This window comes from Frankliniella occidentalis, unplaced genomic scaffold (assembly GCF_000697945.3).
Source record: "Frankliniella occidentalis isolate FOCC.00 unplaced genomic scaffold, Focc_3.1 Scaffold64, whole genome shotgun sequence".
Classification (NCBI taxonomy): domain Eukaryota; kingdom Metazoa; phylum Arthropoda; class Insecta; order Thysanoptera; family Thripidae; genus Frankliniella; species Frankliniella occidentalis.
In genome coordinates, this window is record NW_026267194.1 from 922125 (window position 1) to 936679 (window position 14555).

The 14555-nt window shown below is 40.9% G+C and overlaps 3 protein-coding genes across 3 annotated transcripts in view; 1 reads left to right on the forward strand and 2 right to left on the reverse strand.

Moving 5' to 3' along the window:
• Positions 1-845: 845 nt before the first annotated feature.
• LOC113210669 (structural maintenance of chromosomes protein 3) lies at positions 846-7628 on the reverse strand. The gene is made up of 17 exons (XM_026428768.2): positions 7034-7628; positions 6474-6549; positions 6356-6394; positions 6138-6277; positions 5889-6047; positions 5694-5805; positions 5370-5551; positions 5040-5285; positions 4653-4774; positions 4466-4573; positions 2913-4392; positions 2605-2820; positions 2385-2521; positions 2124-2304; positions 1841-2026; positions 1587-1727; positions 846-1510 (listed from the first exon to the last, which is right to left on the reverse strand). The coding sequence occupies exons 1-17, from the start codon at positions 7046-7048 to the stop codon at positions 1439-1441; spliced, it is 3612 nt and encodes a 1203-aa protein (XP_026284553.1). The 5' UTR covers positions 7049-7628; the 3' UTR covers positions 846-1438.
• Positions 7629-7767: 139 nt separating this feature from the next.
• LOC113210672 (polyadenylate-binding protein-interacting protein 2B) lies at positions 7768-12342 on the reverse strand. Its single transcript, XM_026428774.2, has 5 exons — positions 12324-12342; positions 11852-12037; positions 11626-11756; positions 11413-11512; positions 7768-11325 (listed from the first exon to the last, which is right to left on the reverse strand). Exons 2-5 carry the CDS (start codon positions 12023-12025, stop codon positions 11206-11208), a joined length of 525 nt encoding a protein of 174 aa, XP_026284559.1. The 5' UTR covers positions 12026-12037; positions 12324-12342; the 3' UTR covers positions 7768-11205.
• Positions 12343-12934: 592 nt separating this feature from the next.
• Positions 12935-14555, forward strand: part of LOC113210671 (BCL2/adenovirus E1B 19 kDa protein-interacting protein 3) — a 4667-nt gene continuing 3046 nt past the window's right edge. Inside the window, exon 1 of the mRNA XM_026428773.2 lies at positions 12935-13447. Coding sequence (XP_026284558.1) covers positions 13417-13447 — 31 coding nt within the window. The 5' untranslated portion in view covers positions 12935-13416. The remainder of the gene's footprint in view (positions 13448-14555) is intronic.

A 14555-nucleotide genomic window follows, 5' to 3' on the forward strand; every position in this document is an offset into this window, starting at 1 on the left:
CCCCCCCCGCTCTTATCGAGGCGCCGGATGAACACAAAGTTGCAATAATAAACCGATGATCGCAAGCCTTCTTTGAGTCATGGCTACACGACGATGCCCCCTCCCCCTCCCCCTCCACACACACACACAGAGAAACATACCGGTTGTGGCACGAATGTTAAGATTTAGGCACTAGAGAAGTCACAAGTGAAAAGGGCGTAAGTCCTCGGACTTCCTATGGGACTTACTGACACTATAAAGCAGCGCTTGGATTCAATTGGCTAGCCGTAGAACTTCACCCCGCTCGCCGGTTGGCCGGCCACCCTTATCAGGAGCTGCTGCACTCCGATTGGTCATAGATAAGGAGTGTTGAGCCCAGCCCCCGGGCGGGGGCAGGTGCCTCTGGCACATGGCCTCCTAACTCCTCCTCCTACCCGTCATGTTTGTTTACACCGCCCGCGCCCCGGCTACCCCGGGCCGGCGGTACTCCGCGAGTCTGCCGCGCGGGATACTACTCGACTCGATTATTAAGGCTTCGCCTCTTATTTTTATTCAGATTCTTTATCTTTTATTGCGTTAAAGGCTTAGCCAAATACGTTGGGTACGGGCCGGGGTGTCCAGGGATACAGCGTAACTGGAGAGTAAGAATCGCTCAAGACAGACCTTGGTATATTACATCCTATATTCTTGAAAACCAGGTATTCTTTAAAACCCAGTACACTCATGTGAAGACTTTGTCTCGAGTCACTTAAAGAAGTTAATTCGTACAGAGGTATTCTTGCTATCCAACGTTCTCCCTATCCTATCCATGTTTCACTACGAATACGGTGCTCTTGATTCGCATAAAGGAAATTTACGAACACGTGTTTCTGTATCTAACATATGAGACACCGTTTATTTTCTTTTACAATCTTTTAAGTAAGAAAAAGGAAAAAAGAAAAAGACAAGCATCTGATGTTCTTCAATTTTTGACTGCATGTTGATCTCAGTATTGCATATGAGAAATAAGCACACATAAGAGGCCTGGTATTAAAACTAAAATTTCAAACAGACCAATATGTATAAATCACTCTGAGGGTGAATATTATTTACAACAGACAAATTATGGAACAGAACTAAAAATAAATTGCACTAGCAGTCAAGTTGATTGACAGACGTAATACTTGAATAAAAACTAGGTAAACAATAAAATCTTAAAATTTTGAAAATCCGACAAATTATAATTGAACGAATTAAAATAATTGAATAATTGCCTTAACTATTCACAAAAATAAAATGTATTTACAATGGTATATCCCAACATAAATTGAGTAAAAAAGATGAAAATGTGATGATTGTTCTTTAGATGGTGATACACTGTACCTAAAAAAAACTGATGTTCTCTTATATACATACATAGGTCAAATTCATAACTAAAAAAATCATTGAACTACTACAGACACGTGTTGCCCAAGGTACACTAGCCATGGGTTTGGTCATCCTCCACAAAGTCATATGCCTCTTCTCTAGTTACACATTCAACATGTGAAACCTGAAAAAAGCCACAGGAGCATAAACGGATGAAATTTAAGTTAAGTTCAATTGACAAACAAAGAAAAACAACTTACCTTATTCCTAAATTTAACACCATAAAATTTATTAGCATGTTCCAACAGTTCCGGTCTGAAAGTAGTTGTAATAAACTGAGCTTGACCAGCCATCGCATGGATCATATCAGCAACTGCTTTACGATGTTGAGCATCCAATGCCTGTATAGATTTAGATCAAGGTAATTAACTATGCAGAGCTCTAGCAAAGTACATGGTATGATATAATAATTGCACATTAGTTTTTTGTTTGATTGTAAATCATATTAACAAACCTGATCAATCTCATCAAAGAGATAAAAAGGAGCAGGATCACACTTCTGAATTGCAAAAATAAGTGCCAAAGCAACAAGTGATTTTTGACCTCCAGAAAGTTGGTTCATCTCTCTCATTTCACCATGATTTTTACCCACAAATGAGACTCTGATGGAGACACCAGTAAATTGATCTGAATCAGTTTCCTGATAGTAGAAAAGAAGAAAAGTGCATGTTTTATCGGCAAATACAGCTAACTCAACAAATAAAAAAGCACATTAGATATCAAAAGATTCAACTTACAATGCGAGGGTTTCCACCCTCTTCACCATTTGCAGTCATCATGATTAATTTAGCTTCACCTTCTGGCACAAGTTTCTTGAAGACATCACTGAAGTATTTTGTGACTTGTTTAAATGTGAACTGTATGGCTTCGAATTTCCTTTGCTCGAGCACATTCATTAACTCCTTAATCTTTTCATCACTGTTTAACAAATAATATAGATATAAAAAACTGACACCACAAGTACAACCATTTTATTCTTTAAGCAAATATGTATTTACCCTCGGTCAAGTTCTTCCTTCCGTCTCACCAACTTTTCTTTTTGGTCAGAAAAACTCATAAACTGGTCAAGAGCTTTCTTATTGACATGGCTGTATTTCTTAAGATGGGTGTTAGCTTTCTCCATTTCTTTAAACAACTGCAAAATACAAAGTAGATTTTACTGTAACTGTAAAAGCCAATGATTCAGCAGTGATCCTCTGACTGTAACAAAATACTTACTGCCTTCTGACTAAGATTCATGTACTTATTGATCATTTCAGGCTGTGGCAAGCTACCCAAGTCTGATATTTTCTTTGTGCATTCCTCAACTTTCTGCATTAAGGAATTGTGACGTGAAGTCATTTTCTCAAGGTCTTTAGCATCTTCTTCCATCTTCTCTTGCATCTCTTTTTCTTTCATCCTCCATTTTTCGAGTTCAACTTTCTCTGCTCTTTCCTAAGACACATCAAGAAAGAATTGATATTATAAAATTAATTGGAACAAATATTTTTTTTTAAAAAACATTTATTCATGTATTCCACACAAACCTTTTTAGTAGCTGCTTGAACTTTTTTCTCCATTTCTTTGTGAGCTTCCATTACATCTTCAATTTTTTTGGTAATTGAACTAAGGTCAGCACTGTTTTGATCTAGATGTCGTTTCCTGTCTTCCACAGAAATTTCTTGGAGTGCCTGTACAAGCTCATCTCTCCTCCTAATTAGGTTGTTGGTGAGAAGATTATCAAGCTTATTTTTCTCAGCTTCTAGTTTCATACGTTTACTGAAGGCTTCTTTGTTCAGTTGAGTGAGACGCCGAATTTCATCGTTCAGGGTATCTACTTGTCGTTGATCATGCACAGACAACTGAGCCATCAAGTCTTGATTTAATTCAGACTGCAGGCCTTCTCTAGTAGTTTGCATAGCCTCCAAGTTTGATTTGCATTGCGCTAGCGATCTTTCCTTAGAAGTCCTGTATCTTTCAATACTGCCCATCTCCTCCCTCATAAGTCGTATTTCAGCTTTGATTTGATCATATGTATCCTTAGCTTTACTGTTCTTAGTCTCAGTACGCTGCATGTCTGAAACTATTTTGTTGATTTCAGCTTCGGCAGAGCGAAGATCTTCCCGAACAGATACACACTCTTTGTCCTGTTCACTAATTTGAACCATAAGTTCACTACGAGTTTTCTGAATCTCAAGACGGGATCTTGAAGTATTAAAATATCCTCCAGTTAGGGAACCTTTAGAAGAAACCTGATCTCCCTCAAGAGTCACACAATCAAGCCCAGTCGTTTTAGCCAGGTTGGTGGCAACCTCTAAGTTTCTGCAGATCAATGTTTTCCCAAACACATATCGAAGCGCTTTGTCATAATCTGGCTTATAATTCAGTTTGGAGACCATTGGAATTGCATCTTGGGTCTTGGGATAATTCTGCTCTTTAACATGCAAACGATTCAGTGGCATGAATGTTACTTCTCCAGGAAGCTTTTGCTTGTTCATTTCCTTCAGAATTTGGGTTCCTACTTTGTCTGAATCTACAATATGATGGAACAATCTGTTACCGGCGGTTACCTCAACAGCAGTATAGATACTTTTTTCACAATCAAAATTCTCAATAACTGGGCCATAGTAAGAGTCAGCAACTTCAGCAAATGGACCTCCTTTTTGTTTAAATGTGTCAAGCACTTTGCGAACACTATCACGACCGTTCAGGATAGGTTTGCCTGCCATTGATCGCAACTGCTGGTCAGCTTTGGCCAGATCTTCTTTTAAGGAGGACTGATTTTGTTGGATTTGATTTTCTTTTTTCCATAATTCATTCCTTTTGCTTTGGTGTTGGTCTTTATTCTTCTTGTCCTCATAATATTTCTTATTATAATCATCAATACTCATTCTTAATTGATCCATTTGTTTTGTCTGATCTTCAATCTTTTTGTTGAGAAGTGCATGTTTTTCTGTATCTTTATTGAGATCATCAGTTAATTTTTTCTCATGGTCCATTTTATCTTTGATTTGTTTCGACAGAGACCTGAGAACAATTTTTGGGTTAAACAAAAGAAGACGTTAGATGGAATAAATACAATAAATTCCTAGAGACTTACTTTAGTTCTTTTTGAATCCACAAGTCTCGCTCTTCCTTTGATGTGAACTGACTCCCTCTGCCTTGCTTGGCATATAACTCTTTCCTTTTCTGCTCCTTAAGTGCCAAACTGGACAAATAAAAAGAAATAGATAAAACAATAATCACCACATTGGTTTCAAAATCTTCACAGCTGAGATTAAACTCACTCTCTTGTGAACTCTTCCTCCTTTTTCTTCTCCTCCTCATATTGAGGTTTTAATCTTTCTAGCTCAAGTTCCTTCTGTTCAATTGTTTTCTTCAATTTCTCCAACTCTTTCTCAGCACGATCCTATGAAGAATTTCAAACAAAGATAACAATAAATTAACATTCATTGATTGATTGATTGGACCAAAGGGGGAGTGCGGTCAATAATGCCGAGGCCAAGTGGTAACCCTGCTGGCTCAGGCCTCCGTTGGTCAGCCTTGAAGAGAAGAGTTAAAAGAATGCCAGCCCCCTGTGCTTGCGCAACAGAGTCGAGGTTACCTGTTACTACTAAGGGACTTGTCATTAATATTTCACAATATTAGTACATGATTAATTATGACTAACTTACCCTTGAATCTTTGTTACCGCTCACTTCCTCCTTGAGGTCAGAAATAGTCAAATTTAACTTGGCTTGTTCCTTAAGAAGTAACTGATGTTCAGCACTGAGAGTGTCCCTTTCTTCTTTAGTAGCCTGGACTTCTTTCTTGACTTCTTTTAATTTTCGATTGGCTAGACGAGCTCCCTCTTGTGCTTTCTGTAAGTCTGATGTAAACTTTTTCTGTTCTTCACCAGAGTTTTTACGATGTTGCTCCATCTATAAATTGCACATAATAAAATTACAAAATTAAAATTACAAGACTTAAGACCTCATTTTGTAAAATCCCTTAAAATACAGAACCTCTTCAAGCTTTTTACGGGTCTCCTTCAGCTCTCTATCATGAATACAGTATTCTAGTGATCGCCTCATTTTATCCCATTTCTGATACTCTTTTAATTCTTCTTTTTCCTCCTCAAGAGTTTTCAGTCGTTCTTCAATTGTATGCAAAAACTCTTTAATTTTGTCAATTTTTCCTTCCGTTTCTGCAAATGCCGAATAGAATTATTTAAAAAAATATAAACTAAGACATTCAAGAATATTAGGAACAGATGAAAAGGTGTCCTTGAATTTCCTAGTAAAATATAAGTTTACATGGAGTAGTGCAACTTTAATGACAATCAATACCTTTCAAGATGGCTTTGGATTCTTCTTTTCTCTCATCATAAACTCTAGTCCCTGCTACTTCTCTGAGTAATTTTAATCGGTGAGAATCTGGAGAAGTTGCCATTTGATTGATCTAAAGATAACAAACAAAAGGATTGGTAGAACTCTCAAGCAATGCAAACAGCTCACAGTAAAATCAAAAAGAGGAAGTTTTACCTTTCCCTGCTTCACAATATAATATGGATTTGAGCGAGAGAACCCTGCAGACTCCAAGAGATTCATGACATCAGATCTCGGCACCATTTTCTTGTTCAAAAAGTACTGATCTTTTTTGGCACCGATTACTCTCCTCAAATAAACTTCCTCCTTGTCGATCTACAAATTAGAAAAATAACACCAGTTCAACTTCTGTTTGAAAAGCAAGAAAAAAAAACACAGCAGTAAAAGAAAACTCATGGAACTTACCGGTAGCCGCCCATCTGTATTGTCAAAAATAATTTCCACATAGGCAGTAATGACTCTTGGACCTGTTCCTTCATGCAGAAGAGCTTGGCGCTGCTCTGGCCGTAGGTGAGAGAACTCATCACTGAGGACAAACTGAATTGCTGCAAAGGTAAAATGACGGTAAGCAATTCAAAAAAATGTCATTCTATTTCAAACATAAAATATTTCATTTACATTACCATAGAAGAAGTTGCTTTTTCCAGATCCATTTCTCCCAACTAAAAGGAAAGTAAGAAAGTAGTAACAGCATGTGAATAATTCAAACCTGAGATAATATTAATGAATGATGATACTCACCAACTACATTATGCTTCGGATCAAACGGTTCAACTACAGTCTGTTCTCTGTACGATTTGAAACCTTGTATAATGACCTGCATAAGAACAGACAAGGGATTTACTAAGGTACAAACAATTTTCAGTTTAAATGTTTAATTAAAAAAGTGAAAAGCATTAAGAGAAACGGGAACAGCTGAAGTAACAGGAAAAGAACAACAGGGAGTGAGGCTAAGACATAGAATAGCGCAGGTGATTGAAATATTTTAAAAAATCACACTTCAATTGAATCACCATCCCATGTACAAAACTGAATAGTGAAATGGTAAATGAAGGGTTTGAATGAGACAATTTAGGAGTGACACTTCTGGTTTCTAGGTTAGGGGGCTTCATGACAGTCACGAACATACAACAAAGGGTACAAATAGTGCTCATGCAACAACATCGAATTCGTCTGAAACACTTAGCGGAACATAAAACGAACGAAAAATTCATAAAAACGGAAAAAAGAACTGTTTTTGTTTTTTTCTGTCACTACGATCACCTGTTCACATAAACAATAAGTACTGGACCCCTCCTTACCTGTTTAATAAACATGGTCGAAGCGGTAATGCGCTACTGTTCTTAATACTTCTTTCATAACACACGTTTTCGGCTCGATTCCTGCTTAGTTCTATGTTCTTTAAAGAAAACTCAAACCCGCTGTTTGTTTGGGTACGACGAACTCCTCATCGACTGGTAAATGGCGGCATTTCGGTCGGCGTTGATCGGCGGGCGACTACGTGTGTTTTAAGATATTTAATATTTAGAATGAATGAATTACGCCCCACAGTAAAAGGTTTAAAGATTTGCAGGAAAGAAATTAGTATTTTCTCCAATAGATTGCGAAATTCATAACGAGCCAAAAAGAACAAATAACGTTTTAATAATAGGCAAATGAGTTGGACTCTAGTTGTACGTTTTGTAGGTTCTCAGGGGGGTCGGAACGTTTGAACGTAGTTCTAGTGTTTGCTAGCATTCCCTCCAATCTGCAGCGAGATTGGAGAGGAGCTCAGACTTGCGCGAGTAAGAGTGAGTATGCTCGCTCACTCAGTTAACAAGATTTATCAAAGTACCTAACCTCTTTTCCGGACTGCTTGAATAGCGCAGAACCGCGCATTTCAAACGGGAGATGAGGGACATACAAGGGTAAACCGGAGTAAACCTCAAAGGTAAACTAGCTTTTACACCCGGTATGGGAACTGCTACAATATATTTACATGGTACTTAAGAACAGACACAGCACAGAGGGAGAGGGGAGTAAGCATGAGACATCATTGATTTTTAATATACATCTTTATTCTTCCTCATCCCACATATATCAGGTCTCTTTTTAGCCAAGACTAGCAAGACAAACATTGACATGTTTCAAGACAATCACACAGTATTTCTGCTCCAAACAAACCCATACAAAATGCAACACTTCACAGGGGACATCAAGTTTATGCTGTAAAGACCTTGTAACATTCAAAGCTTCATCTGCTTCCCTGCTCTGCCCTCACGTCAATTTTTTTTTTCTTTTTGTTTTAGATCAGTTGAGAGTAAACTAATGTAAGTAATCCAAAAATACTATCCACTTTCCCATATCTTTTGAGTACAAGGAAACCAGTTCTTTTCAGCCTGAGTCATTGCACTGAAGTGATATGAGAGACTAAACTGATTCCTGTTGTGATCAATTATTAAAAAAAAAAAAAAACAATCACCATGACCATTAAGTACATAAAACATACACAAGTAGGAAAATTTGAGGTAGATAAACATCCAGAGTTACTTCAAAAAGCAAAAGATATGAAAAGGGACAGGACAGAGATCTCGCTACCCTCTGATGAGAAGCCAGAACAGAGAACATTAAGAAATTGAACCAATCTTTCGCATGCCAATTATAACTTTTTTTTTAAAAAAAAGAAAAGAATATGTTTTGACTGTTTCACACATCAAGACATAATCTCACTTCTAAACTTTAAAATGTACTTAGATTGTAAATTCACTACTCATAATTTTGATCTATGGGCTTTGAAGTGTGATATTTCCATAAGTACTACCAGGGGGTCATTACAAGGCTTGGTTTAACTAGCAGTGACTAACAATGTCTAGGACAACACACAAGTAAAGATCTAAATATGCCATGGTCTCAAACCAGCAGACCATTTTCTGATTCTCCTCTGTTAATGCATGTTTGTCTAATGAGCTGCAAGATAACAAAATTCATTTGAACATAGACATTACCTGAACATGTTATACAAGATAAAAGCAATTCATCCACTTATGACAGCATAATCCAAAAGCAACGGACAATTGAGAAAAAAGTATTTTATGCATCAGATTCTTAAGCAAGTCTTTAAATGTAAATGAACACTAAATCTCTAATTAATTTACCATTTCTAAGTGATGTTAAAACAAATAATTACAATAATAAGCTTACAATTCAACAGTCCACATCTGTGTGCCCCAAATGGTAATCCACATAAAATACAAGACATGCCTGTTAACCTGGGAACAATAAGCAAAACAATTTTGTTTAAGGAAGCTGCTAATCAAAACACTGAAACTTCTTGACAATTTTTGGAGCTCCAAATTTGAAAAACCTGTAACAATAAGGATTACTACTTGGGGCACCAGTCACTGGCTGTGATAAAATATTTCTTAGAGAACATATTAAAATATAGATAGACTGTACTTTAACGAGTAACAGATAAAGATTCTCTAATAACCACAGACACAAATTTTTGTTGTATTGAATTCCTTTGCATAGCATTTTACCTTCAACTTACTCCAGCCCTCTTTTTCCATTCATGAAAAATATGGAAGTCTAATTAGATCTATAGTCAATAGGTAATTTGTGCTAAAATATAAACAAGGCAATTTTTTTTTATTTGTTAATAAAATGTCTGCCTACCCCAAAGCCTGCATGGGCTAGGCTTCATTTAGTGAATGTCTCATACATAGCTACTAGAGCAACTGCAGTCTTTATGATACAACTGAGAAATGACAATCACAATCACATACATATATTAGCAGACACAATTGATTTGAAGACATTTCATTAGCATTTTTAAAAATAAAGCAAGAAGCAAATCCAACTTAAGGTTAAGACCGTTTTTACTTTGTTTTCAAGACTGAATACAACAAAATAAACTGTACTTGATCTGCACGTTGAGATTTATTAGTAAAGCACATCCCACTTTTGTTTGATTTTTGTTTTGTCTTTTGTTCTTATGCTACATTTGAAGGGATGGTCAGGTAGTTCACCGGTTATATAGGGAGTATTTGATTTTGAAATTGATAAAGTTCATTAACACAAATGCATAGAAATTCTTAGTAAAAATATGCAAAAAAGACAATAAGTTACAAGAACTGATTCTTTCAGATCAGTCCACAGATTGAAGTCCAACATATAATTGACCAATCAATTGTAATATTCCGGAGATTAACTTCCCTGCTGTTTCAAATTCTTGTGTGTAACCAATTGATGCAACCCTAAATCGTTGTCCTAAACTTAATCTAGCCAAATACCACAAAAAAAAGAAAATCAAAAGAAATCAACTAATAACTGTCAAGATTTGACTAATGGGTTAGCACAGCTAGTTATCACTTCATGATTTCAGCAACATCTTTATCACCCGATACATCTCATATTACCACCAACAAGAAGAATAATGTAAGTAGAGAAAAAACCCTTAATATAGATACAAAATATGAAGCCAAGATTCTATTAACATTGAGGCAAATAAAATTATACTTCATAAGACAAACCCCTACTTATCTACTAAATTTAGACACTCCTGACATACCTACAGTGTCATGGATATTTTTATTCTTTTTTATGAATGTCTGATTAATGTCTGAACACCAGAATGAGTCTAGCCATACAGAACCCAGAGGGATAGCATTTGTTCCAAAACAACCAACATCATGAACTAGGTAAAACTCACACTCAAAAATTTCAGCAAAAGAAAAAGAAACAGAAGTTCCACACATATACATACTCATCCTCATTCACATACTTTCAGTCACACAAATATATGATAATTGTTAAAAACGAAATGAAGATCACACGGGGTTGAGTGAAGGTTCAAAGCAGCGCATCAGGGACTTCTTCTAGGAAGATCCTCACTGAAACTAATTGTACAGCTCGGACGATTTCATTCCATGGCTGAGCACAAAGATAATCACAGCAGTAGACAAATAATTCATCACAATCACTTAGTCTTAAAATGACAGGGGAGGAAATAAATGAATCTGCAGTATACAGCCCTGATACAATAAGGTTTTAACATAAAAACAATTATAAGGGGGGAAAGTACTGTAACACAAAAAAAGGTATGACAGTAAATGTTATCTTTAAACTGAAGTTGATGATGAAAATGATTGACTAAACTAACACTTGAATGGAGAGGCAGATAAGTCTTTAAGACAAGCCTAACCTCAGAAATCCACCAAGATGTACAGCACAAATAACAAAACATTTGCATTACTCTAAAACAGTGAAAAGGAAGATTGACATAGAAACAAATAGGTAATAAAATATCCAACATGGATATGACATAGAAGCATGAACTGCTATCAAAGTTTCTTCCATAAAATAAAAGAAAAATACTGCATTTCACAAAGTTTTCACACAACCATTCACTTTTATACAAAGCTCCACTGATAACAGTGAAGCAAAAGTCACTCTCGTTCCGTACGGTTGGACTCACACATGCAAGCGTGATAATTTATGCATCAGGCTGGTTGTCAACAAGTTCTGAGATTCTGGGACTCCTGTCATTGCACTGAACTCCAGGATACCACGACATGCCAGGGATGAACTCTTTGGCCATTGGGTTAAACTTGAACTGCAACAGAATTGAAAACCAAATTCAATATCTTGATATTGATGGTAAAGGAGGGGGATAACAAGCATATATCACAATTGTTAGTACCTCAGATTTGGGTTGGTTTTTGTGGTCCTCTGTACCATTGCCCATTTCGTTTACTTGAAGTCCTCTCATAGCCATGACAATGTCAGAACCGGGTAGATTCCTGTGATAAAATAATTGATTCAAAGATATGGCAGGTACTGGATGCTAATGTCCTACTAGCTGAGTAACAAACTACAGCATAGTCAAGCTGACATGGGCAACAGATCTACTTACTGAACTTCAGGCAAGTAGGATGGAGTAGAGTTCTGCTGCCAGGACGCTGGGCTGTTCATTGGCGAGGTGTCGTCAATCATGGCCTGCATGCACTGTTCCATCAATGCCTCCTCCTCCAGTTCCTTCAAGACCTGGCAAAAAAAGAACACAAAAAAACAGTTCACATGTTGAACCTACACGTAGCAGAATAAGAGATGCAGTGCCAAAAGGAACCGCAGAAGCTCACCTGCTGATCAAACTCCTCTTCGTTCTCCATCCAGAAATATTCGGAGAAATCCCCATTCTCAGCAGGGTCAGGGCTCGGAGGAGCAAGGATCAACATGACATTATTCTGGCCATAATAACCATTCCCCGAGCCAGCATTGCTTGGAGGTGCAGAAGTTTCAGTTGGCAGCTTCATGTTGGAAGAAATCTGGGCAGAAAAAAAAAGAGATATGAGCTAGCTTCTAGCGCATCACATCCACGATGGGGTTTACTGTGGAGATGATATCCCTTCATTGTTGCAATATGGCTCGCGTATAAAGCACAAAAAGTAGTCATAAACATCAACAAGATTGTGGCAAAATGAGAATAAGGTGCAGTCCTTGGGGAAACTTTCAGCCAGTCATCGTTACAGCTGGCCAAGTTCGCCTTGTGCCTGGTCATTAGCCCCCACCCCTACACCTCCCCTCCCGACTGGAACAAAGGACGGCTCTTACAGAAGCACGACCCCAACCATATGCTAAACGTCGGCATGAGCTGGCGGCGAAAATTAACACCAATCGGGCCGACAGAAACGAGAACTCGTCCAGCGGCGTATCGCCCGGGGCCGAGGGGTTTCTAATGTGCACGGCCTACGCGTCCTCCATCTTGAACCGTCGCTCTCGAGGCCAGCAGACCCCCAACGAGGACGTGGTGAGCAAAAAGCTGTCGACATTACCACCGCACCCCGTGCACTTACGGAAATAAGAGCTCGGTCTCGACCTCGGGGAACCCTTTCACTCTACACTTCCGCAAACTTCGCTCGAAACGCCAAACTTCACGCTTCACAATCACCGAAAATAAAACTGCGTCGTCAAGATGAATGAGGCGCAAGCACACAGGCGAAATCGGCAATCAGCTGTTCAGTTGTTTTCGACGGTGCTGCGCAACGGCGGCGGGCGGACGAACTACTTTTCCCCGAGTCAAATCACTATCAAACAAAGTGTGCTCCAACCGTGCGAATGCCAGAATAAAGTTGACATTGGCCGATACGTGGAGATGGGCAGTCGATAACCTGCGACTCATGGAATTTTTCGCCACAGAGCCACTCTACCCCTCACGGGGGACCGTTCTGCGCGTCCACGAGCAGACGCCGCTTTGACTGACGTAGCCTCGGTTTTGTTTGTCTCTGAATTTGTTGTTGCGCTGCCGCGGCGCTTCGGCTGCTTGTTTGGGCTTGGTGGTCGCTCGCTTCGGGCTTGTCTCGTGCGGGTCTCGTGCTGTTTTCTTGTTTATTTCGCGCTGATCCGGGCGACCCGAAGCCGCCGAAACGCGAGGTCGGCGGCTCCGCGGCGAAGTCGGTGGAATCGGAGAATCCCAGCACGACACGGGCAGAGCGGAGCGCGCAGCCGACGGAGCCGTGACGTCACATGTTGACATTTTTACCAAAACAAGGCCCGACGAGGAGCTGCTGCTGCTGAAACCGTCTGCGCGTCAACGTCGCGGTGTGTTGTGTACTATCGGGTGTGCGTCGCGTGGCCAAGTGCGAAACCCCAGAGAGCTTCTAGTGTGACGCGAGAGCCTGCGAACGGCGGACGGGACACGACAGCGATGATTTCCAGCTGCGAGGAAGCCCTGGGCGGTGAGTACGGTGAACCCTCTGCGAGGCCCCCGCGGCCCCCGCGCGGCGGCCGCCGTATGGTCGTTCTTTGTTCCCTCTCCGACGGGCCCCTCTGTTTTATCGCTACGTGTCTGTGGCGCAGTTTGCGGGTCATGAGGAGGGAATCACTTTCGTCCCATGAGCGGACCATCATCAGGCCATCATCAGGCAGGCTGGCCCGGGGCGCGGGCGGCCTTTCGCTTTCGCATTGTTGCTGTGGGGGAGGGGAGGGTGGTGGGGGGATTTCTTTGTCGTTGATGGCGGTCGCTGCGTTGTGGGGCCGTCTGCTATCCGACCCCTCCTCCCTCCCCACTTCCTCCGCGGGGCGCCAGCTCGCGGTCTGGTGTCTGGTCCGCGGGTATTGCGTTGCAGGGTACAGGCGCTTTGTGTACGGAAGTGCGTCCCCCCCGCGGGCCGCTGCGTCACCTTGGCGTAGGGGCCTACGTGCCGCCGCGCAGGCCAAGAGAGCCTGCGGGGAAGGGCGGGGGGTGCGCTCTGTCTCTGTCTGTTGCGCTCCCGGACAGGGGAGGCAGGCCAAAGCCCCGCACGGGGGGTTGTTGTCGCTAGGCCCGCTAGGCCCTCCCCGCCCTGGCCCCCTAACTGCTCGTGGCGAGCCTTCCCCGCAAACACCACGGCAGCAGGGTGATTCACACTCATCGGTGGAGTGATCTTGTACACTCACACTCGGCGCGGCGCGCGGCGCTGTCCGCCGCAGCCTCTGCTTTGACTTTCTCGGGTTCGTTGCACCCCCCCCCTCTCCCCCTCCTTGCAGAAGGCTTGTGAAGAGGAGGAGGGGGGTTGAAGGGGCACAAAGGATTGCCATGAACGTTCTGGACCCCAAATGGGATGTGAAAAGGGGAGGGGGATGAGGGTGGTGGGGGGCTTTGACCCCTTTTCACCTCCCCCTCCTCCCCCCTGTCCTGTCGCTGGCCGGGGTTGCTACGGGAGGGCGGGGGCGGGGCGGTCGAGTGCTGCTTGCTATAGTTGGTTCACGAAATTCTGACACACCGGCACGCAAAGGACTTGGAGACAATCACTCCCTCCTTCTTTGTTGACGTCGTAAGCAGTATGGTCACACTCATTATAAGGG